Source organism: Colossoma macropomum, unplaced genomic scaffold, assembly GCF_904425465.1.
Source record: "Colossoma macropomum unplaced genomic scaffold, Colossoma_macropomum, whole genome shotgun sequence".
NCBI classification, from domain to species: domain Eukaryota; kingdom Metazoa; phylum Chordata; class Actinopteri; order Characiformes; family Serrasalmidae; genus Colossoma; species Colossoma macropomum.
In genome coordinates, this window is record NW_023494806.1 from 18,349,947 (window position 1) to 18,375,744 (window position 25,798).

Genomic DNA, 25,798 nt, shown 5'->3' on the forward strand with positions numbered 1-25,798 from the left:
ACATTTGGCAAGGCTACAGTTGTACAGAATTTTACAGAAATTTGTGCAGAATTTACAGTTGTACAGAATTTTATCGAGTTGCAGTTGAGTTTAGATTCAGAACTCAATGCTAAGGATTTGGTTGGTTCAGACTCAGGTCAGAAAGTTGTCAAGGTATATTGGGGTTTGGTTCAAAACTTCAAGGCCAATCAAAACTCTGGAACAGGTCAAACAGCCAAGACCGACATCAGCGTAATGTCTCGTATAAACCAGGTTTGAAGGCGCAATAAATCAGAAAGGGAGCCTGTCATACTGGGTCAAACTCGGCTGAGTGTGCTCCAAAGCCAGCAGCCTCAGGGAACCTGGTATCACGCACCCCGCAAACTACAGCAGGCTAAAAATACACTCCCTATCACAGCAAACAAGAGCCTCAAGCATGTGTGTGCTCACACTCTCACACAAACATGCATACACAGACGTGCACACAGCCTTTATGACTACCTCAGCTGCATTCATAACTCAAGCACACAGCCTTCACTGAAATGTGTTAGTGAATTCATGCACTAATTACACACGGAACAAGCTGTCACTCAGCTCTACGCGTTCTGATGGATGATGTTTGGCATTATAATTTCCAAAGGAACGTCATGCTAATGATCATAACTCACTTATACACCAATGGCTTACTGTCAGACACTTCCCCGCCTTCGATGACAACTCAGCGAAACAAAAAGAAAAAAACACAACAAGCGACGCCATATTATAAATTCAAATGGCCAGCATCAGCTTTGTCTTAAGCATTAAAATAAAGCAGTGAGAAGCTGATGCTATTACGCAATGGCTTGTCCCTTTTTTCTCAACTTCTTTTTCACAGCAATCTGGTTGATCCCTACCACAGCACTTGGACACTTCTGACTTCATCCTCCTTAAGAAACTGATTACAGCCTGATTATCTTTTTTCTCTTCACATTTTCTCTCAGACAGAGTCGTAGTTCCAGTACAGTTACAGGTTTCACAATATAGCAGCTTTATTAAATGGCATGTAAACAGTACAATGTAATGAGTAAATAACAATCAGGCACTATTACAGAAGAGAGTCTTTGTTCATCATAACTTCACTTGATGGCCCGAGAGGTTCAACTCCATTTAAAGTTCAAAACAAACAACAAACTGGTTTGCAACTTATTTTTACACATATTTTGACAAACAGAGTAAAAAAACTTGGCTGAAATGAGAAATACGGAAATAAAATTAGCAAAATTTGTAAATTCGCTCACTTGAAATTAATAAATATCTTGGCGATAGAAAAAAAAGATAAATTATGATGGAAACACATTTGCCAAATAAATAACATTAATAGTCAAAGGTTTTTTTCTTAGCAAATAACACCAAACTTAAAGGTAATATTAGACAGTGAACAGACATAACATGCTTGCTTTGATTATTTCCTAAGCCACAAAGGCAATGAAGCCATAAATTTAAAGAAATTAGCAAAGTTGCTCAACATTAAAGATTTTAAAGACCCACTCTATATTTCTCACAAGTGTTTTACCAGACATGAGCATTAGGCCAATTCTTTTGTATAGAGCTGATGAACACTCAATTTAATTTGACAGCTGGACGGAAACCTGGCTAATGATTAGATGCACTAATATCACTTTTTCTCATATATGTGTCCTGTACACTCACACTTGCATCTCTGTGTATCAGACTTTCCCAGAGTTTAATATATACTGCAGTCATTCACACTGTCAGCAGCCGAAGTTTCAGCTTTTTTTCCAGCTTGGTTGAAGCAACGGGCTGCAAGACCCTGCCACTGTGTGATGCAGCTGACCCGGCTAATGGGTTGTTATGCTAAAGGCAAAATCAAGCCTAAAGACTGTCAATACGCCAATACCCGGCAGTTCCTTCCATATGTCTATGTTCTCTGCCTCAATAACAACCTGGACTAACATCAACTCAGACTGTAACTGACTACACAGTGGGAGAGATTACTGAAAGAAGCCTGGCTCAGTCATTCAGGTAAGGGGCTAATGGTAGCATGTTCTACACTGTGTATACATTGTTAACTGGCTTATTTATGGGGTCCCGTTGAAACTACTATCTTAGAAAGAATTACAACTAGTATATCACCCACTACCACTGCTTTACCACAATATTACAGATTTGGACATAAGCATTTTTGCTGTCAAAGACTGGCAATCGACCTGTCTGCTCACCACTAACTGCATTGCTACAATTAAAGCAGCACAGACAATGCCCTTTTCAACAATAGCTCATTTCTTATGTGGTAAAAGATCAGCTTCATTCACAATAACTGACCTGCATGGCTAAACATCAATGGAGGTTGTTCACAAAGCAAGCCTTGGTCAGAAGAAGTATCCCAAGAGAGAGTTCAAACAAACGTGTTTGAATGAACCCCCGGACATGCCAGTAGTTTGCATGTGTGGTTCGTAGCACCCAAAGCTTTCTCAGAACTGTAACAATGATTATAGTAGATGATTTGTATCGATGTACTGGTTTGGAAGACAATCACGCACTTGTATTGCTAATAAAAGCAGTTTGGTAATTTAAAAGAATAGTTTGGCCAAAAATAAATCAAGTTTACACAATTTTCCACTTATCTTAGATGTAGTCAATAAGTAAAGACATGTTTGGTGTCCAGATTTTGCTTCTTTAGTTTAAAGTCATTTAGACTATGACTTACTATGAGCTATAAAATATGAGCATAACTCCACGTGTAGCTGAAGGCTGGGAGCAGCCAGGTTAGACAGCAGGTGTTGTGCTGAATGCTCACGCAGGCAAATGGGCAGATTACAGATTATAGATTATATTCACAATTTGTGATGTCTTTATTTATAGAAACTATGAATGATTCAGAACATTTGCTGTCTGAACAACACTGCCAGTCTGGGTGAAGGTTTGTTTGGTTTACAATAAGTCAACTGTGCCCTAAACCACATCGGCAAGTCTGCTTGACCTTAATGTAGACCTGGATGCAGTCTGAGAGAAGTTTTGGAGATGTATTTAAAGTAAAGATCTGGGTGACTACTGACTTCTGGTGGTAGCTACATTAGCCTCTCAGCTCTAGTGTTAAACTAAAGAAGCCAAATTTGGACACCAAACATGTCTTGACTGATTGTATCTGAATTAAATGGATTTGTCTAAGTTTGATTTTTCATCAAATCTTTCTTTTAACTCAACCCACACTAAAACATGTCACCCATTGAGCGCTTACTTACAGTAAGACACTCATGCTATTCACTTCTGACATTTACTGCTTGTTTAACAACAACTGACTTTCATAAACATAGCAGAAATTATATGAGAAAGTCCCATATACAGTGTGCACAGGACTTTATCATACATAAATACTCTGCTGCTGTCAAGCAAAGTTGTAAACACACAGTGTTGTAGAAAGTCCCCTTTAAGCATCTACTAAATCCTTGTAAAATCTACATCACATGATTTTAATCATGACTTAATCAAAAAAGGAGAATCTCATTGGTTACTGCCACATCTGTGGTGTCATTAGGGTCTGTTTTAGAGATGGCACAACACCACTTTTTCTTCTCCGATACTGAAAGCTTGAGGATCGGTTAATACCGGTATGCTGATGTGCTTTAAAAACTACTATGCTTTAAAATGTACTGTTTTTAATTGCTTCAATCTTACTGAAACATTTCTACTGATAGTGGCCCGATGCCTACAGCTACAGCTGTCATATTAATACTTGTTGTTTTTTTATTCAAGAACAGCTTACACAGTTATCTGCCTAGCGATTTGATCACCACTATTCAAATATAAGACATTCTGGACGCTGATTTTATCATAACTCCATTCTTGATGTTGTACAGCTTTCTCAATCATTAAAGCATCATCTTCATGCTGAACGTGTCTAAAAGTTCTTAATTTTCTATAGGTACAAATTATTATCGAGTAATAGCATCACATCATAATAATTTGAGACATGTGTCATCAACAAATACAGTGATTCCGAACTTTTGAACAGTAGCCGTGCAAGTATGGAACGATCTTAGCATTGCCAAAGCTGTTTAGTAACAACAGCATTTCAGGAACGGAGTCAGAGGGCAAACTGGGTCTGTTCTGAGTGCAATATTACAATCAGTAGGATCATATTCACTTTTGGCCTTTTCTGATTGGTTAACAATTACACATCATAACTATAAAAGAAAATTGCTATTATACTATTGGAAAATTCCAATATACATCTAATTCTGTTTTCCTGATTCAGAAAAGCAGTTTATCATTCGTATATCCTTCAGCCTCAGACAGATGTTGCATTGTATAAATCTATGTACAATTGTATGCAATATTTTGTACACGCCTGGTCAAATTACACATACTTTTCAGTAGGACACACTACTACACATTTTAATGCACTCTTACTGCTTATTTGCAGAATTTAAAATAAAACAACATGTCTCCTGCGTAAAAGCTGAGGCACATTTTAACCGTGCACTCAAATTTGCAGAAAAATGCTCCCTATAGAGGATGTGTTAATGTCTTTTCAACATCAACAAAAACATGTAATTTTAACATGTACACACAACTATATATGTACAGTTGGTCTTGCAAGCATTCCTCCATCCAAATACAATCTCTCACTCTCTCAACTGAATGTTACAATCCGACTGGTATGAATGTTAGGATGCCACTGCCATATCTTCATGTCTCCAAAGAGATATAGTTCTCTGTATAAATCTATATAACTATATCGATATAACTTTCACTAATTTCTCCGTACAAATACCACCTTCTTGCGCTGTCTCCCTCATTCTCTCTCAATGTGTTACAATTTGAGTGCAAGAAAGTCTCATCCTGAAAGTATTTGGTCCACACTCACATGCGGTAGATCTCATTCTGCGTGAGCACGGCGTTCTCCACAAAGTATGGCAGCATGGTGAGCACGGCCCGTGGATGGGTGTCCAGCACCAGGTGCATCCTGCTCGGGCACAGGGAGCGCCGCCTCGCCCCCGGCCAAACCCAGCTACTGTCCCGCCCCAAAACAAAACCACAAACAAGAGAATGTGCAAGGTGGATAGATCCCTTCAGAATGAGCCTGTTTCTGTTTGAGCAAGTTCCTGCTCGGCTGGGAATGCGTCGTCACTCCTCCCTCTCTTGCTCGCCCCTTCATTCGCCCTCTCTCTCTCTCTCTCTCTGCTCCCTCACAGGAGAATGGTAAGAGGGAGACAAACCGGCTTTCCTCCCTCTATGCACTGACTGCCTGGTGGAATCTCCGCCCCAGAACCTGAAGCAGGCTGTCTGTGTGTGTGTGCGCGTCTGTCTTCTTCCGTACTCACACACACAATATCAGAGCAGCTGTGCAAAATCCAATAGGGTTCTCAAACCTGGGTCCCTTTCTTTCAGAGTAAGCTGCCCAAATAGAAAGACTTCCTGGCTTTATTCTAACAGAGCTGGATTACAGACAGGCTGAGAGAGAGAGAGACAGAATAAAATCTCTCCATATCCTGCAGTTTATGTCCCCCCCTTGGTCCAAAGTGACAGCTTGTTCTTGTCATCACGGATAAAACTGCCCTTCTTCCCCAGTTCTGGTCTTCTTTTGGTGCTTGGACCCCTACAAATTGCAACAAGACACAGTTCAACAAGCACTAGATCTTGACACTGGCTTGTTCTTGTCCTCCTGAATAAAAGAAAACTGCCCTTCTTTTTCCCCTCAAATGTAGTCCATTCTGCTATGACTGATTAGAAGAGAAACTACACTAAAGACAATGTAAGAGATCAAGAAGGTTCCAGTACCTTGCTACTTAAAACCTTAAAATAAAACAAAAAACTAAAAAAGCTCAGATCTCAAAGTGCTGACTGTCTCTTGGCACTGGCTTCTTTCTGTCCAGAATGAAAGGAAACTGCTCCTTTTCTTCCTTCTGATGCTTTGACCAATGATAACGTAACAGTATGAAGGACAAAGAAGGCAACCAAAACAATCAAGATGTTTCCAGCACTTTTGGTGCTTGGTACCCCGTCAACAGCAAAACAAGACTCCAAGAAGCGCCAGTCTTCTCCTCATTGGAGGCTGTGGGATGTTCTTTAGCTGGCCGGTTGAAGTGACATGGCCACCGTCTCTCTCACATGGGACACCTGTAGCTATAGCACAAGCTGGCAGAGCCCCTGCTAAATCTCATTAGGGCTTGAAGGCAGGGGAGGGCTTCCTCCCACCCCGCTCAGAAAAGGCACGCCGGTCCTGGGACACTGTGGAGGACCAGAAGAGTAACCACTCGGTCTGGCACTGTCGTCTTTGCTTTAGTATCTAGCTGTTGAGCATGAGGGTCCAGCCAGAGCAGACAGAACAGAGCAGAGCACTCTTCCTCTCACTCTGTCTCACTCTGTCTCTCTCTGTCTCTTTCTCTCTCTCTCTCTCCCTCTCTCTCCCTCTCTCTCCCTCTCTCTCCCTCTCTCTCCCTCTCTCTCTCTCTCTCTCTCTCTCTCTCATACGCATGCACACAAACAGAGATTAAGGAGGGTAACTGAGGGGAGGGGGGCCTATCTTAAAGCTGATAAGACTGTTCTGAGGGCAAGCAGAGCGAGAAAAATACAGAAATGAAGAATCAGGAGAGAGAGACAGAGAGAGAGACAGATAGAATGAGAGAAAGACTTTAAAAATAAAAACAAAGAAATAAAGAAATAGAAAAAGAAAGAAAGAAAGAATACATTTAAGTAGAAAGAAAGCATGCAAGAAAGAAAGAACAAAAGAAAGAAAGAAGAAAATTAGGAAAAAGAAAGAAAATACATTTCAGGAGAAAGAAACAAAGAAAGAATAAATTTTAGGAGAAAGAAAGAAAGAAAGAAAGAAAGAAAAAAATTAGGAAAAAGAAAAAAATACATTTCAGGAGAAAGAAACAAAGAAAGAGAAACAAAGAAAGAATAAATTTTAGGAGAAAGAAAGAAAAAAGAAAGAAAGAAAGAAAGAAAGAAGAAAGAAAGAAAGAGAATTTCAGGAGAAAGAAAGAAAGAAAGAAAGAAGAAAGAAAGAAAGAAAGAATTTTAGGACAAAAAAGAAAAAGAAAGAAAGAAAAGAAAGAAATATACAATACATTTCAGGAGAAAGAAAGAAGGAAAGAAAGGAGTGAGCGAGACAGAGTATGAGAGGGAGAGAGAAAGGCAGAGAGGGTCTTGTGAGGAAATCACTGCAGCACTAGACTGAGATCAGCTCTTCATGTAAATATGTTGATCTCTGCTACAGTGAAAAAGTCATGTTAATGAGACGCGTTTACTGTCCTACTGAGTCTAAACTAACCCTTTGATTCAAACACACAAACACAGTCACACTAGTGTCAGACTTGCTTTTACTCACTGAAAGCTGCTGTTAGCTCACAAATTAATGAGTAGCCAGCACGCTAAACTTTAAAGACACAGAGGGTCGTATTCTGCGTGATTACAAAGCAGCAGCTCATAACAAATAGAGCGACACCGCTACACATTTAAATGCTTAGCAGCAGCTACAAAACCAAACACTTATCATAGTAAATAGTCAGTGAGTGTTGGTTTGGGTTCAGTGTCCTGCCCTTCATCCATGACTGCATAGCTTTTGTGTCCTAAAGGCACGGCTGTACATAAAGGGCTTTAGCAGGTAGCACTGGCGCTAGAAAAATGACAAATGTTGTAACACAAATTAAAATATCATAGCACTGAGATAAAAACCACATACTAGTGCTTCTACTAAGATTTAATCTCTATATGTAGAACAATTTATGTTAACAAAAAAAAACTGATTAACTGAAAGAGAAGAAACCCACACTACCAGGAGCTCAAGAATGCATACATGTTTGCAAATTCCAAAATGGGAAGTGAAATGAATCGTTGCTGGCTTTATGTGTGACATTACAGCCCCAAAATAAGCCAACTTTAGGCATTTTACATGCACTCAATAACCCGATCATAATCAGAAATCATTCATAAGCCGATCTTAATCGGATTTCTGCAGTTATCTGATTATTCAAATGGTCATGTAAACAGCATACGCCGATCTAGAAATCTGATTAAGAAATCCGATAAAGAGAGCTGGATTTTAGCTCAGTAATCTGATTTCTCAGCGCATATGTACTCTCACTCAGATTTCTTTCAGATTCCTCAGTCTGTGCATGTGCCAAAACGATCACCGGAAATAAGCACACAGCGCTGCCATGAGATGGCAGCAAAATACTTTTGGAGTGATGATGAAACCAATTACATTCTAAACAAAATGAAGGATTTAAATATTCTTCATGTTCTAGATGATATATGTTCATATTCTCCCACAAAGTGGCGCGATGTTTTTTTTTTTTTAAAAGCTGTGGCAGAAAGTTTGAGTTTTACATTACGCTTACGTCATGTCTTCTTCTGTGAGTTTATTGGCTTGTTGCAAAGCAGAAATCTGATTATTGTCTGACTCATGTAGACCCGGAGTTTCCAGTTATCTGATTACTCAAGTGCATATGAATGCATTGATCGGATTACTGACAAAATCTGATTTTCTGCAGTTTTCGGATTATTAAGTGTATGTAAACACACCCAATGAGTTAAGACATGGTTTGTTTCTTTATTTTTGCAATGGAACTAATGTAGCTAATAAGTAATGAAAGCTACCCCACTCAATAGCACTGTGCTAACTGCGTGCTTTAACCAGTGTTTCTCCACCCTGGTCCTGGACGCCCACTGCCCTGCACATTTCAGTGCTTTCCCTGCTATAACAGAGCCACTTTAACTCAATAACAGGCTGTTAATGAGCTGATTAGCTGGATCAGGTGTGTTGAGGCAGAGAAAACAGTAAAAAGTGCAGGGCAGTGGGCCTCCAGTACCAGAGCTGAGAAACACTGGCCTAAACCATGGCAGACTTATTAAACCATGTCGAGTTGTTAAGTGATCTCAGATATACTTGCGTATATAGCATCTGACATGATATACTGTTTTCTACAGAAACATACAGAGAGGCTTTAATATTTAAAATGCATGCTAATAATGCTGTTAGCTGTGCGACATACTTTTGTCCATTTGTCTAGAATAGTACCAGAAGCAAGTCTACTTAACAACTCGACTTGGTTTGAAACAAATATGTTGATTTACACATAAAAGCTGCTACTTAGTGTAAGATTCTGCTAGCAACATTATACTTGTAGCTCCGCTGCAAAAGTAAAGAAGCAAAACATCTGTCCCTGTTAGCAATGTTCAAACTGCATGCATAAGACACCACGCTTGGTTCAAGGCAAATGTATGAAGACTTAGTCATGCACTTTGCACAATGCTAACTGGATAGACATAAGCTTCCATTATTTGTTAGCTACATTAGCCTCCAGGGAAAACACCAACTTGTATGCCTTTTAATAACCCACTGAGAAGCACTTCAACTTGTGCTTCACTCTTAAAGGCTGCTGTATTAAATAAAGCTTATTATAGCGATTCAGAAACATCAATACAGGAGGCAGGTCCTGCTGTCAGGCAGCAGAAGCTTCATTTGTCTTGGCCATATGTTACATGAAACAGATGTGTAGTCGTGTCTGTGTGCATTCAGGTAAAAATAAATGTTGCTGTGTGTCCAGATTAGCCCAGTCTGGCTCTACTGCTGGAACGCTGATTCACAGAACACACAAAACGCCTTCCAGCCCTGACCATGTGACTCAGCATTACCACAGCGGCTGTATCCAATGGTGATGCTCCAAGCAGACCGCAGGACATGCCAACAGGTGTCCCAGGCTGAGATGCCACCTGGACACTGACTGAGCTGTACGCACAGGTGTGTGTGTGTGTGTGTGTGTGTCAGTTCTAATCCAGCCAGCACATCCACACATACACAGGTTTGTTTTTACACTGTCAAGGCATGGGCTTATACAGCTCTCTCCTACAGATAATATACAGAAATAGGTATTTATATGCAATTCTATGCTATGTTAGTATGTTAGTAGTTTCTATAATAAACATATTATTAAGAGCTGCAATGACACAACATATCAAATAATCTAATTCATACACACTGTGCCAGACAGATATCACATAAGACATCATATAGCCTGCATAAACTGTTAGAAACCTAATGAGTGTTTCTCTTCTGTCCCACATGATGGACAAGTGACTTAACCATCAGGCTATATGACCAATTACAAAACACACACGTGCATAGCTCAAAACTGAACTACAGGCCTGTAAAAACGCATCAAACATTGGGATTGTTCTCACACACAGTATTGTGTTTTAAGTGTGTGAGGCAATAATGGTTTAACTTTTAAAAATTAAGTAAATGAACCAAAATACCTATTCATTCTTATTCACATTTTTTTATATAAAAAATAAACACATATTTAATCGCTAGGAGGCATCATTACCGATACTGGTGTTGGGCATCAGCCCAACATCGTGCTCATTTACTCACACTCAGCTTCATAAAAACCACCCGATACCATGTGACGTAAGCTGAGTGTACACTGCCGTGCTAATAAACAAACAACTCGAGCTGGCAGTGATCGAGGGTTCGCTCACACAGAGAAGCGTTGCTGACCCCATGAAGGTCAGACCCAAAGTTACTGGTCACTTTGAAATTCCTGCCAGGAACTCACTGTGTGATTTTAGCCCATTTTTAAAGGCAAAAAAGGCCACATTTGATACCAAAGTCTGTATATGCTGACTTTACTCTGTTTGAGTGAATAGAACTGCAAAGTATACACAATAATACGTTGATTTTTTAAACTGCTTTCGCTAAATAGGCTGTAGACAGACTGTATTGTCCTGCCGTGTATATTTTGGTGCACAGTGTGGTACGAGTTAGCAAAGCTGCTGTAGCTGAGTCCCTCAACATGTTTGCTCAGCACTCAGTCTCATATAATACATCTCATGTTTAAAACCAGTTATGTGGGCAGTAGCATTAGAATTACAATAAATATAAACAAATATTGCATTGATTTGTTCAATTCTAGCAGAACTTTGTTAAAATCAACAGCACTCCTGATTTAATTTAATGAAGTACTGATGAGCCATACTAGGTGATTCATGATAACTACAAAGAATACTGGGCTTCCTTCGAGGAGAGGTTTGAAAATGGTTAAACGAACATATTAACATCACTACCAAAACCACTACTTTCGCATTAATGTAATTTGTCTTTATTCTAACAAATCTAATTCTTAGTATTTTTTCTAAGGAAATAAACGCTTATTGCCCAGATAAATTTTAAATACAATGTTCTCAGGTGCCTAAAACCTTTGCACAGCACTGTCCATATGCAATAATAAATGCCCCATACGTTTTATTTATAGATAAGTATCTCTATATAATAAGGATTATTTAAATCTAATCCTAAACCCAAACCCTATCTTAACCGCAGTGACCATTAAGAACTGAAACAACTTAAAGGGGAATTCCATCAAGACTTCTACACAGTCGTTTAGATGTAAACAAGGTCATTCACAGTGGCTTGACGTAAAATGGTTCAATGTAGAGAAACTTACAGACTCAGATTTTCTTTACAGTGGTGCTGATAGGAACCAGAGGTTGTGATGTCTACAACACAAATATAGGCAATTTATTTACTATCCAAAACCACCAGTGAACCTGCATGTCACTTCAGAAGCATTACACTCCTCAGATATTTTGGTCCTGTGGGTTAGTCCTGTTTTTCCTCATCCTGACATCCTGAAACATTACATCCTGTACATTTTCATCCTGAAAATGTACAAACACACACACACACACACATTCTGACAGAGGCTAAAACACAGAAGAGGAGCTTTATTCTGCAGCACACACAGATACAGACACACACACACACACACACACACACACACACACAGCAGCAGCAGCAGCAACAACAAAGAGAGTCTCTTCACCGCAGCAACCAGCGTTACATAACAATCGCATTGTGTCACCGACTCGTGCTGATAGAGGGATGGAAGAATGAAAGATAGAAGAAAAGAAAATTGCAACCGTATCTGCTCTGTCCAATCACATGCTTTTGTGAAAGTGATGGATCGACAAGCAGCCTCGACACACCACTTTGTGCCACACCTGCCTATCAGTAGTGAACTGTGATTATTACAGCTACCTTCAGTTCACGCCATAAATGTCAAAGAAGGAAAACTCCAACTCTACGGTAATACTGTTTCTGCAAGCATCCCTATAAATTCTAGTATTATGTTAGCACTTAGCTAATGGCAGTTCACAAGCCTTTTAGGCCGTTCTAGACTAAAGGAGGACTTTAGAAGCTTGTAACAGACATCGACATAAATCTGACCTTGTATGACTACCACTGTTTACATGTCTAACAACTGACTGAAACCTGGTCAGACTACAGCTCATATTCAGTCTCTGACTTACCTGGGATATCCAGACCATAGATACACATACACAGATGCCACGTTGGGCTCAGTCAGCCATCTTAGGTCAGCCAATGCTGCTGCCGGACTGCATTTGGTACAAATACAGAGCAGGCGTTCAAATGTACACTTCACAATTTAAAACATACCTTATTCCACTCTGGAATATTCACATTTGATTAATGCATTCTTACTGTGTTTGGGGGGGGTTTATATGCTGCACAAAGCTGATGTGTGATTGTTTCTATTGGATTCACCTTCTTTTACGAAACAGAAATAAAAGCAACCAACAAAATGTCAGAAATCTGTGCAACCAAGCTACTGATGTATTCTTTAAATGTATTTTCAGCATTCCAGAACATACATGTAAGCAAATGGTCGAAATAAAGACATCTGTTTGGCACTCTGCGGTCTTTTCTACAGATTCAGATTGACCTCTACCGTTGGACTTACACTTTACATTGTGTATGTATTTGCATTAATGACAGACTTTTAACAATTAGTTTAACTTTAAAGCTAAGTTACATGCTATTTTTTTTCTTTTGCAGAACATTGTGTTCCCTGGACCAAAGTAATAAAGGACATCCAGATTGTTACCAGTGTAAAGTTCAAAATCCAGGGTCTGTCATAGTATGGAGGGGTATTAGTGGGTAACTTATGAAAAAAACATCAGAAAAAACACTATTACTGCTGAAAGATATATACACATTTGGGAGCAACATATGCTGCCTTTTAGATGCAGTCTTTAGAGGGACCTTCATGCTTATTTTAACATGACAAGAAACATTTTGCACATGTTACAATCAAATATGTTAATCAGAGATTGAGCCGACTATTAAGCTGAAAAAAATAGCAAAAAATTTCAAGACTTGATCACTTTGTGTCTTCAGTCCCCAGATGTTTATTAAGTGTTGTTAATAGGAAATGCGATGTAACACAGTGGTAAACATACTTCTGTCTAACCTTTTTTAGAATGTGTTTCAGGCATTACATTTAGATTGAGCAAAAAAAAAAAAACAAACAATAAAGTTATAATGTTTTTGTTCTATTTTCAATTCAACAGGCCAAACAAAATGTCCTAATCACAGCTCTCTGTTTTTCTTGGCATTTCACATACTGTCCCTTTTTTTGCAATTGGATTTGTAAATATTTCTATAAAACCACCCCAAACTATTATTTAAGTTTGCAGAAAAACACATTTCTTTAAGGACCAAGAAATTCTGTGACTAAAGCTTACTATGACTAAACGCTAAGAGACTACAACTAGACACTGCTCCCCGGGTACAAGCCAGCTTGGTATTGTTGTTTGATGTATATTTCTATTTTTCCTTCTGTTTTCTTCTTCTTTTTATTAATTTTCAGCCAGATTTTTGAAATGACACCAATGCAGCAAGCAGACATGAGGTTAAAAAACACTGGAAATAGTCATTTATCACATGCGCAAATAATCTTACACCCACCCTAAGTTTATATTAAATTATAAAAGCTTTCTGTTTAACAGAGTGGAAAAGCTGAGTCATGCTCATAACTACCACTTATTCCATACTGTCCACAGGGCAGACACAGTTAATAGGCAGAGAGAACTGCTTCGTTTAATTGGGCAAGAGGATTTCCCTGACCAGTACGTTGCCATTTGATGACCATATGACCTCAAATGTCACATTTGTGAAAGTTATTTAGTACACTGAGAAACACAGGGCTTATTACATTAAAACAGGCCTAAACAAATGATAATTCGAGTAGCACACAGGACCACGAGTTCCTCTCTAATTCAATCCCTTTTATTTCTATGTAATTATGCAACGGTTGCACTTAGAGCACTCTAGTGGAATGGCCAAAGTCTTCACACGTGTTCTCTGATATGAGCACACTCCCAAATAAAAACACAGATAGCTGTGCTTGGCTGCTCCTGCCGCTGTACCTGCATGGTGAAATCACCCAGTTAGCATGCGCATGTAGCAATCTGACTCATGGAGAACCTAAACAGCAATTTTTTAAATGTGCGATTATCTGCGATTACTGATGCAGAAGTTTTTCCATGGCTAACAAATAAGGATGTGACAATACAACTTATCATTGTATCATGACTAGCATATTAGCTTTTGTTTAGTGTGTTTCCTTGGGATTAATATATTAGCTCATGGCAGAAGCGTTAGAATGGGACAGCTTTTGTTTCACATATGGCACTTTTATAATATCAAATGTCCTGATAAACTGAAAATGGAAACATTAGCTTATTAACATAAGGCACATTTTCACCTATATTACATTTACACCTACAGCATCAAATGAAATTCTGAATTTTGGGAACTGTTACCCCCTGTTAGAAAATAATGACAGCTAGTGGGTAAAGTTTGCCTACATCTGTACAATTCCTTTATTAACACTGGAGTTAGCATCAGGGCTGACTTTGTATCAGAAACCCAAGATAGACTCCAGAGCCAGCCAAATGATTTCTGGGAATTAAAAAAAAATACATGTCCATTATTTAGCTCATCTTTATTTAACAGATTTATCATCACTGTTGTATTACTCTTATAATACTCTTATTTTATTGTTAAGTTTTGTTGGAAACTAAAGGGTTAAAGTCTTTAAACATCCTTAAAAATTCTGAAAAGGAATAATAAGCATTTGGTAACCACTGATTAGGCCTTCAGGAGCTAGACCGAAGGCCTTATACATTAGATCAAGTACCAAAATACAGAGGGATCAACAAATCAGGCTCAGATTTTTTTGTCATCATGTAGCCTCCACACAGTGTGAGTACAGCACAGGAGCTGCTTTGCAACTACTAGGCTAACAAGTGTGAAAGAAAATAGACTTAACATGTAAAAATGTGGCAGGATGGAGGAGTTTGCATTATGACAGACAAAAGATGCACATCTAGTGCAGCTGGTGTGGACGGAAACATTGATTAAAAAAAAAGGCCTGTCTGTTCTATCAGATGGAAGACTAATACTTGAATTCCTCACATTCATAGTTACATGACTTACACTTCACTTTCACTGTAGCTACCCAATAATTCATAACAAGTATTTAGACTGATAAATAATTTATAATCCTATGGTTCAGGGGGTCACATTTGAGCCCTCTGGTACTACACCAAAAACCTGGTCTACTATGTGCAGTGATCCCCTACTGGAGCTTTAAGCTCAATATTTTGGGTGAATCATTAGCAGCATTACATAAAGTAAAATGTCCACCCAAAAAACTCCCATTGGCCTCCCATATATTAGTGTTTATGTTAGCCTCTTTCTCCTCAACCTTATCAAACGCTGCCTGTTTCTGTCTCTCTCTGGGCCTGATATCTCTCGCTGCACTGGAATGCAGAGCGAGTGAGAGAGAGCAGCTGTAGGAGGCAGAGTTCGAAGAGCATTTCTCTCTTATGCTGATGTAAGATCAGTTTCTGATGTTGGTTGGATCTGAATGGGCTGATTCTGATCTTTGACCATCACAAAACGGAGGGGGAGGCCAAACAGACTCACAAAACAAAAGCCATGGAGGACAGAGCAGCACACAATAACAATCGCTTTGTTCCATTCGAAAGGCGGATTGTGTCAAGCACGACGAAATCTGAGCCGAACAATTCAGGACAGTCAAATTCGGAGGAGCAGCAGTGGTCAGGAAAGCAACACTGAGAAATCTACACACTGCTAAAGCCTGCAAAAATTAAATGAGACTCTGTTGACCTCTGCGGAAGTTAATAATCCAACACTGTTGGATTATTAAGAGCTGTATAATATGACCGAAGTGCTAGGTTTGTGAAACTATGGCTACTATTATCAACAATGTCATAAGGTTAAAGACTGAATTATTTTAACCAAAATCATTTTCTACCGTTTGATTACATCAATGTTGGTTCATTTAAATGCCAGTAGAAACACTCATCTCATACTGTGATTGGTCATAGCACACTGCACGAAACACTGTGATTGGTCAGGGCATTGGTTTTCAAACTGTGGGTCACTAGGAAGCTGGATCAGTGCATACTTCTGTTTTCACTTGAGAGCAGAGCTAAACTGAAGGGCACTTTAGATCAGAAGTGGAAACACTCCGTGTTATACCTGTCACGCACAGCAAGCACAGCCATGCGTGCACAAAGTGCAGTTACTGAGGGTCATACAACACAGCTCCCACTATGGCTCTAGCTTCTGCAAAACACAGCTTTATCTGATCCCATCAAAAGGACACTTGTAAATTCACTACATGTACTACTATAAACATGTGAGTCGTGATGTGAAAAACCCTGGGAAGCCCTGGTTTAGAGGTTCAGCTTTTAGTGATATCTGTGTTATAAAGACAGCTAACAAACAATATATCGTACAACCAAAGTCCTTATAGGAAAGTCTGTCCCCTCAATGGCCATCTTGGCAGTTATTTCCACTCATGCAAGACCAGAATCCTATGCCTATGGATGGGAGAGGCCTGTATATCCAAGCCAAATTATCATTTCAAAAACACCTTTAAAATCAATAAGTGCGTTTACATGCAGTCAATAATCCAATCATAACGGATTTCTGCAGTTATCTGATTATTCAAATTGTCAAGTGAACAGCATACTCCAATTTCTCAGATCAGAGTAAGGACTAGAAATCCGATTAAGAATCCGATAAAGAGAGCTGGATTTTAGCTCAGGAATTAGACTTCTCAGTGCATGTATACTCTTACTCTGATTTCTTTCCGAGTTCTCTGCACATTCTTTCTGAGTTGTCTGCACATGCGTGAAACAGACAGCAGTACCAGAAACAAGCATGCAGCATTGCCGCAAGATGGCAGCAAAACACTTTTGGAGCGACACTGAAACCAATTACATTCTCTACGAAATGAAGGATTTAAATATTCATCATCTTCTAGATGATGTATGTTCATATTTTTAGGTAAAATGGTGCAAATGTTTTTAAAAAGTCATGTCATGAAGTAAGAGTTTAATGTTACGTTTACGTCACGTCTTCTTCTGTGAGCTTACTGGCCAGTTGCAAAGCAGAAATCCGATTACTGCCTGACACATGTAGACCTGGAGTTTTCCAGTTATCTGAATACTCAAGTGCATGTAAACGCATTGATCGGATTACTGACAAAATCTGATTTTCTGCCATTATTGGATTATTAAGTGTATGTAAACATATTCTGTTAAAGCCTAACCAAAATCACATAAATGGTATGAGAATTTGGCTCAAATAACATACAAAACATATAAAAACATGCTTTTTTAGCTTGCTCTGGTTACTGCGCATGCACATTTCCCCACAACGAGGGGGAGCTTTTCTCATTTGCGGCTTTACCAGCAAGCTGCTTGGCTCATTTTATTGAAGGGTGGAATCTGTCTCCTCCTGTATAATGTCATTGGTATAACACTATTATTGGCTGAGTCTAGATTGAGACAAGATGCCTCTCTAGGACAAGATTGCTCCCGTTAATAGTGATCTCAGTCCCCATTAGCACTCTGAGATGCTTTATCAATACCAGCCTTGGGCTCTTTCAAAATGTAGTCTTTTCTACATGCGCCCATTGAGAAACAATGGAGCAATCTGCACCATCTGGTGCAATAATCTCATTTTTCCACTTGTCATTTAAGAAGCATATCAAGCAGGTCAGCGTTGTGTAAGCGTGGTGGAATTTGTGAGGGTTCAAATATTTTTTTAACTACCTATTTTTTTCATTGCGTAACACTAGCCCTTTGGGGATCGATGAGATCAACAGAGGACAGGTCAGAACCTGTCATGGCCATCACCCATCTGAATGCATATAGGCAGATGACATCAGGTGCAGAGAATTCGCTTGTTAATGCTGTTTATTAACATAACACAGCGGCTATGAAAGACAAAAGGGAATGAATGCAAAGCTAAGATGCAGACAGGTTATTAATAAAAGCAATCTAGTTAAAGCATTGCCTGATTTAAATCACAAGGGCACTGAAAGTCATTGCATTTCAAGACAAAGGTTGACTGGGTGTACAACACTGAGGCAACTGAAGAGACATCAATAAAGTTCTTATCAAAGTACAATGATTGAAAAAAAAACCTCCTCATATCATCAAATAAATATAAATATACAATGTAACTGAAGTATAATCCCTCTCAGAAGTTCACCTGAGCGATTACAAACACCTGACCAGTCAGCCATGACTTCCTATATCACTATAAATATGAGGTGATCACAGACCACATTCCCTTAGTCATCCATCACTATGAGAAAGACCAGAGAACACAGCAATGATGTGCAACACACTGTTAAGCTGCACAAATCAATGAATAGCTACAGTAAAAAAGCTTAACAGTTGAAAATGCCCATTTCCACTATCAGGGTAATAATTAAGAAGTTCAAAGAAACTGGAAATGTTAAGTATTTGCCGGGTAGAGGACGTACAGTCATGTGAGGAAGTAAGTATGAGCCATGAAAAATTTAGACTTCTTCAGCACATTTAGACAGACAGGTTTCAAATAAACAATGTTACTAGATAAAGGTGATATAATGTAACCAGTAATTCCTAAAATGAACAATTTTGTCATACTTTATATAATAAAAAATAAACAGAAATGCAATTTCCTTATGTGGTAAAAGTAAATACACCCCTATATATAAAATTGAAATCAGGTGCACCCTATCAGGTGCTAATGTTTAGGACACCATTAGAGAATATCATGAAGGAACGTATCTTACTTAAACCTCAGATATCTTGTCTACTTTGCTCTTTATTATAGAAGTTTGGGCAATCTTCATGCCTGGATCAAAAGAGCTCTATAAGGCTTTCAGAAAAAGAGGTGTAAATGCCTAAGAGTCTGGGAAAAGGGTTTGAGAAGTGTTTCCAAAATATTAGAAATCAATCCTGTGTCCGGAAGATCATCTACAAAGAGAGAAGATTTGAAACCAATGCCGACATGTCCAGGCCATGCCGCTGAGCAAATTTAACGAAAGAGCAGACCATAAGATGTTCATAGAAGCCTTTAAGACCCCCAAAATTTCATCACAGCATCTGCAGGTAGCTCTTGCCACTGTGGATGTTAAAGTACATCTACCATTAGAACGAAACTGCACAAATTTGGCCTACATAGGAGCGGCGCCAGGAAGAAGCCTTTGGTGTCTAAAAAGAATAGGGCAAGACTAAAGTTTGCTAATCAATATCTAGGCAAGGAATAGGACTTCTGGAAAATGTGCTATGGACAGATGAGTCAAAGATAAAGTTCTCTGGCCACAGTACCAGAAACAATATTTGGAGAAAACCAAAGACTATATTTGATTAAAAGAGTCTCATATCAACTGTAAGGCATGCTGGTGAAAATGTCATGGTTTGGGGCTGCTTTGCTGCCTCACGGTCTGGACTTGCAATCACAGAATCGACTATGCATTCTCTTTCATACTAGAGAGTGCTTGAGGAGAATGTGAGGCCATTTGCCAAAAAGCTGAAGCTTCTAACAGGATAAAGATCCCAAACATACAAGTAAATCCACCAACGAATGGCTCAATAGTAAGAAATGGAGGGTTATGGAAAGGCCTAGTCGAAGCCCAGATCTTGAATCCTGTGAAATGCTGTAGGGGGATTTGAAATGGGCTGTGCATGCAAGAGGTGTGGGCAAAAATTTCTCCCAGTAGATGCCAGAAACTGGTAGAGGAAATGTCTACATAAAGTTGTTTCCGTCAAAAGGGGTAAAACCAGTTTCATGGGGTGTACATACTTTTTCACATGACTATATGTCTATATTGACCCCACACACATTGAGGAGGATGGTTTGAGTGGCCAAAGAATCGCTAAGGATCACAGCTGGGGAGTGAACATCAAAACATCTCTCAAACTCCTATCAGATGTCATCTAAATAACCACAAGTTGTTTGGGAGAGTTACCAGCAGAAAGCCTCTGCTGTCAAGAACCAACAGTCAAAAGCACCTTATTTGTAATATTTTCACATTTACACAACACACGATACGTATTACAATAGTTTGACACCCTACACAATGCACTAGTAGTGACACATTTAAACACTGCCACCAAAAACTCTGGGCACAAAGATTTATACTCAATTTTTGCATATTGTACTGCACTAGATCCAATTACACAAGACAAACTGTATCCAATGAAGATAAACAATTGTCATATTGCCCACCTCTACCTTAAATCCAGTTTAAGGTAGAGGTGGGCAAGTCCTGTATTTTGTAATCACTGGTACTTAAAAGTAGTGCTGATGTAACTGATTGGCCACCTAGCGTCATACCTATCACTGAATACAAAATCCAGGACCTCGGGAGATCTTTGAAGACCGCTGATCCAAGGTTTTGCCCTATTATCAGGAGATCACAAGTTTGCATCCCGTCAATCCTGAGACCTAAACCTATTGATCATTTTACTTATTGATTTTGTTCTGAAACAAACTTTGGCGGAGCGCAGTGAGCAGAGTGGAGAAGGTTCTTTTCATGTAGACAAAACAAAAAAGTGAATGTTAAACCTTCCACGATTTTCTTCTTTAGCTGTGAAGCACCTCATGTACTAAAGTGAAGGTTTAGGTTTTGGAAATGACCATAGTGACAAAAAAGTGATGCTTTGTATCACTGACACTGTGTGTGCTTGTTTGTTCATAACAATATGAAACGTCTTCTCGTTGGAATTTGTTAAAATGGGATGAAATGGAAATCGATATTGTTAGAATGGGACAAAATATACTTAGGTGGCCGTCAATACATTTTTGAGGGGTGCCCGAATACAGACTATCTGTGGGAAACACTCCATATCACTGTTAAGCATCAATGACCTTTTTGCCAATACCGATAACACCACGGGTTGTCAATGTCAGCTGATTTTATTGGTCAACTGATGCAAAGGATTTTTCTTTGTCATCCAAAAGGCTTGATTCAAAGATATAAAAAAGCGCTAATAAATAAACAACAGTATTGGAGAATGTTGAACTATAAAACATTTTAGACTAATCAGTTTGCACTGTGAATGGAAGCTTTCAACTCACTATTTATGTAAATGAGGAAAGTTTATGTACTTTTAACATGTTTAATTTTTTAAACATGTTTAAAGCTATAATTCACTAATAAAAACTGAACAAATAAATATACAGAGAAATGAATAAATGCAATTAGTCGATTGACAGAATCTTAGTTGACCAAGAAGCTTTGACTGATTAGTTTAAACTACCAGTACATTGTCCCACACTGTACCTGACAGCACTAAACTTGAAGGTTAACTGTGTAATCTTTTCCTAAATGCCTCTCTTTTAAGCCTTATTTACCACCAACCGCACTCAATAAACCACCAAACTCTGGGGTTTGACAAGTGGATATTTCAGACCAAGCCTGTTATTTTAATCTCGCTGGGGTGAAGAGTAATCGAGTACCAACTGAGTACTGTACTTATTATGCTACTTGACTGTTTCTGGAGACCCTGTAATGTTACTTGTCTAAAATTAAGTGATTCATCCTGCTAATCACTCCACTATATTTACCGGTCAACTACTCACTTTCGTGTGTTCATGAGCTGTACTTATTTATATTGGAGCCACATGAGAAGCTGCTAGTTACTTTACTTTACAAGTTTATGGTATAACTTTTTTTTAACATACAGTACTGTGTATAAGTCAGAGACTATGGTCAAATGGCCGTTAAATACAAGTTATACATTTTAGGGATATATTTCTGAGGAGATTAGATATACTGCATAAGGAAATGAGAGAATGTTAAGGCAAAATAAGTGAAAATAAACAGGAGTTTCCAGAACTGGTGATCAAAAAATTAAAAGCAAAGGAAAAAATTTGATAAACAGCACTATATATATATATATATATATATATATATATATACATATATATATATATATATATATATATATACATATATACACACACACACTACAGACAAATCAAAATCAAACTCCATATCTCCTTTTTCTCGAAAAACTGAAAGCACTTGTCCTGAAAAGAATGCAATCTGTTATAAAGGCAAAGAGTGAACACTTTAAACATTGAAAAATGTGCTATTATATTTAGTTGTTGAAGCTTCTGTGTAACTTTGTGTGTTCATTTTTTAATCTAATGCTAAAAAATGAAAAACTTGTATAAAATGACTGTTTTGACTGGAAATCTAATAATGAACGATGGTCTCTGACTGTGCAGCACTAAATTTGACTGAAACATCTTCTGTATGTAAATTCAAATGAGGCAAATACATATATTGTAGTTTCTATGCACACTATGTAAATTGTAAATTGATATACTGTAGTGTAATTACAATAATACTCAAAAGATTCTGGACTTCCATGTAGCCAACCATGCAAGCTTTACCTGCTAAATTTTTGTCAAGTCTATCCGCCAAAACTGCAACTAATTTCTATCTCCTATTTAGTGTTGTATTAGCTACAAAGGACATGTTATAGCCAGAAGTTGTTGGCTTTATGCTGACACCCAGCAGCACAAAGAATCTCTGACCTCTTTTCCTGCATCCTGTTTTGAAAAAATAGAAAAAAAGCACTGATTTTGAGAGAGAGAAGACCTTTTGAGACCTTATTTAGGTCAAAAAACATGCTAAACAGGACATTCAAGAGAAATAAACTGACATGATCCAAAATAAATAAATAAATAACAAAAATGTTGACTGTCCTCTGCTTGGATTGCTACCATTTCAGTAAGTACAAACCTAGCATTGATTAGCAATCAAGCACGTTCAACTTAGAAAGGGTTCCTGATTAAGTTTCAGCTTCACAAAACCCAACAAATGCAACCGCAGTTAACTTGTTTTAGAACGGCAGTTAACAGCTTTCTCTGTTAACACAGGTTTACATCCTCTAGATATGATTAATTCTCACACACATGAACAAAGAAAGCATGATGTTTGTGATAAACAGATAATCACACGAAACATGAAGAGGAGCCAAGAGGGTTATTTTCCTAAGCAGGAAAAAGAAATGAGTCTACTTCAATATGTGGAAAGTAAAGCAGTTATAGCAGTAAAAAGCAATGCTGTAGCTACTGCTTGTTGGCACAATTAGTGCTGCACTAAATAATACCGATAAAACGTAGCAGTACACGCACTTCTGAGCCAGGAGATGGACATTAACTGAATCATGCAACGTATCAGTGGTGTGGGTTGACAAGCAGCAGCAAATATGCAGCACCAGTATTTCAAGAAGAGGCAATAGTACAGGTTAAAACACCGGTTGAAATTTTTCTGAAGATATTATTTTACCTATATGGCACAAATAAGCATAGATAACACAACGTATATACAGTGTAAATCATGCTAACTGTAGTCCTTTATCTGAATGGCTGAGCTTCTTTCAGTAATCATGCATTTCCTGCTGTGCAGTCAGTTACAGTCTGCGGTAATGTTAGTCCAGGATGTTATACAGAAAATGAACATTAGAGAGATATTTGGAAGAAACTGCCGGTCTCTTGGGGTAACAACAGCCTTTAGCTTGGGCTAACCTTTAGCCTAGCGGCCCACCATCCATTTCTGTGTCCCCTAGTTGCCTCCGTCAGTTGGCTGCATCAGCCAGCTCCATGGTCTTGGGGCCTCGCATCACGCTGAGAATCCACAGCTCACTAGTCGCTACGACTTCGATATGTATATATGTGTGTGTGTGTATACTGATAGGTCAGTATTGGGACTCAGGATCAGGTATCAGAAAAGTAAAAAAGTGGTATCTGTGCATTCCTAGGTGTAATAACTACTTTATATAATTCATATTTATGTAGTATGACTTTTTAGTAGTATATTTTAGCATTGCTTTTGCTGTAAAGCAACCTTTTTACATGACTGATGCCAAAATCGTGAAGTGGTAGCTAAGAGGTTGCTGTGCCATGTTTTTCTAAATTAAACATTAATTTAGAATTTATGACGTAGATTGGAGGCAATCTCAGTGCATATGTCCACTGTTCATTCACTGTTGTAAGACAAAAAAATACAGCGTTAAAATACAGATTAAACTTAATTAGCTGGCTAAGCAAGAAATCCTGCTTTGTGACACAGGCCTAAAGTTGTGAATTGTGTTTTTAGGAGAACAAACAGAATTTATGCACTAAAATGTGTGCAAAGCAGCTACTCTACAACACAGTCTAGGCTAACCTGTAGCTAACACTTTTTTTTTTTAGAGTTAGTCTGATGTTCCAGGCTGCTTGAAGGCAGACATGCTGACCAGTACTAGGCTATTGCCAGCTTGAAATAGCTTGAAATAGCTTGCCTATTTCAAGCTGGCAATAGCCTAGTACTGGTCAGCATGTCTGCCTTCAAGTTAGGACTTGGCTTTGTCATGTTTTCAGTAGCTGTCTAGCTGAGTTTCCAGTTGTTTGCTGTGCATATTTCTGCTTTAACATCAGCATAGTGCTTTCTCAGGGGGGAGTCACAGACAACCCTCAGTCACTTCCTGAGTAATGACCTCTGCAGCTGCAGTAACTGACCTGTAGAATTTGCTGCAGACTTCCGCTTCCTCTGACCCCAAATCCTAAAACTGTTGTCCATGAGCTTAGCACAGTAAGTGCTTTAACCAGGGAGATAATATTGACCGTAACATTCATAGATCCATTGCCAACAATGCTTTCGGAAAATCAAGCCTGGGCTTTCCTGGATGACAAACATCACTGTGTAGCTTGGCTGAACGATACCAAAGTCCGTACGGGAAGGCCAGCCATGTTGGCAATGCCATCACAAAGTTTACAACTTTAACAATGTTTACATACACTTTCAAACTATCTTATTTAAAAAAAAAAGTGAAAAACTTTTTTCATGATAACGATATGGGCCCTTTATGCAATGAGTTAATTTTACCTGGCAACAACTACTCAATTGGTGAAGGGCCTTGAACCATTATTTTTCTCTGTTCCTGACAGGCTAATGTGACAGTCCATGGAAAGCTGCTAACGCCTCTCTTCCCAAGGCACCCAGGTGACACAACCAAAGACACAGCTTCTAGCTGCTGTATATAACTGCAATTCATTTTTTTGTAAAACTTTACTGGACGGTACCATTCGTAAGGCTATATTAGACCTACATTTATAAAGGCTTATTTCAACAGACGTCATTTGTCACACACGTTGCATTTGCCAACTGTCATGATGGAGTTATGCCCTGCATTAAAGTGCTACCCATTTTTTGACCTTCCAGCCAGTTTAGGGTTATCCCCTAATTGACAAATGGACCCCCTGCTCTCTGACTCTACTGACATCTGTTTCACTCTCTAATCAAATGGTTTTGACGCTTCGAGACGGTCAAATGAGGCTAACCATGTAATGGTCAAGCCTGTTTTCACGTCCAACTCAGTGGAGGGAACATCTTGGAGATCAATACAGAGTACAGTCCTTGACTGAGCTGTACTTTCAAAACTACGTCAGCAAGTCTGGGGAAAACTTTTCACTTAAGCATTTTTGTTGCCTTGGCGCTGTTGACCCACATTCGGAATCTGAAAGGACTTTTCGGGCCACTGACTGCTCCACTCCCAGAGGAGGCGAGACCTAGTTGGAGAGTCTTTTTGAGATATGTTCACCTCCAAAACACGCCTCGTCATTTAACTTCCAGCA

The 25,798-nt window shown here is 38.8% G+C and overlaps 1 protein-coding gene across 2 annotated transcripts in view; it reads right to left on the reverse strand.

The window, feature by feature from the left end:
* Positions 1–25,798, reverse strand: part of ssh1a (slingshot protein phosphatase 1a) — a 65,067-nt gene that overhangs the window by 32,322 nt on the left and 6,947 nt on the right. The window contains exon 1 of one of the 2 annotated variants that reach the window (XM_036597917.1): positions 4,847–5,284. The exons of the other annotated variant lie outside the window; for it this stretch is intronic. Coding sequence (XP_036453810.1) covers positions 4,847–4,944 — 98 coding nt within the window. The 5' untranslated portion in view covers positions 4,945–5,284. Of the gene's footprint in view, positions 1–4,846; positions 5,285–25,798 lie in introns of those variants that run through there. 2 annotated transcript variants of the gene reach the window in all.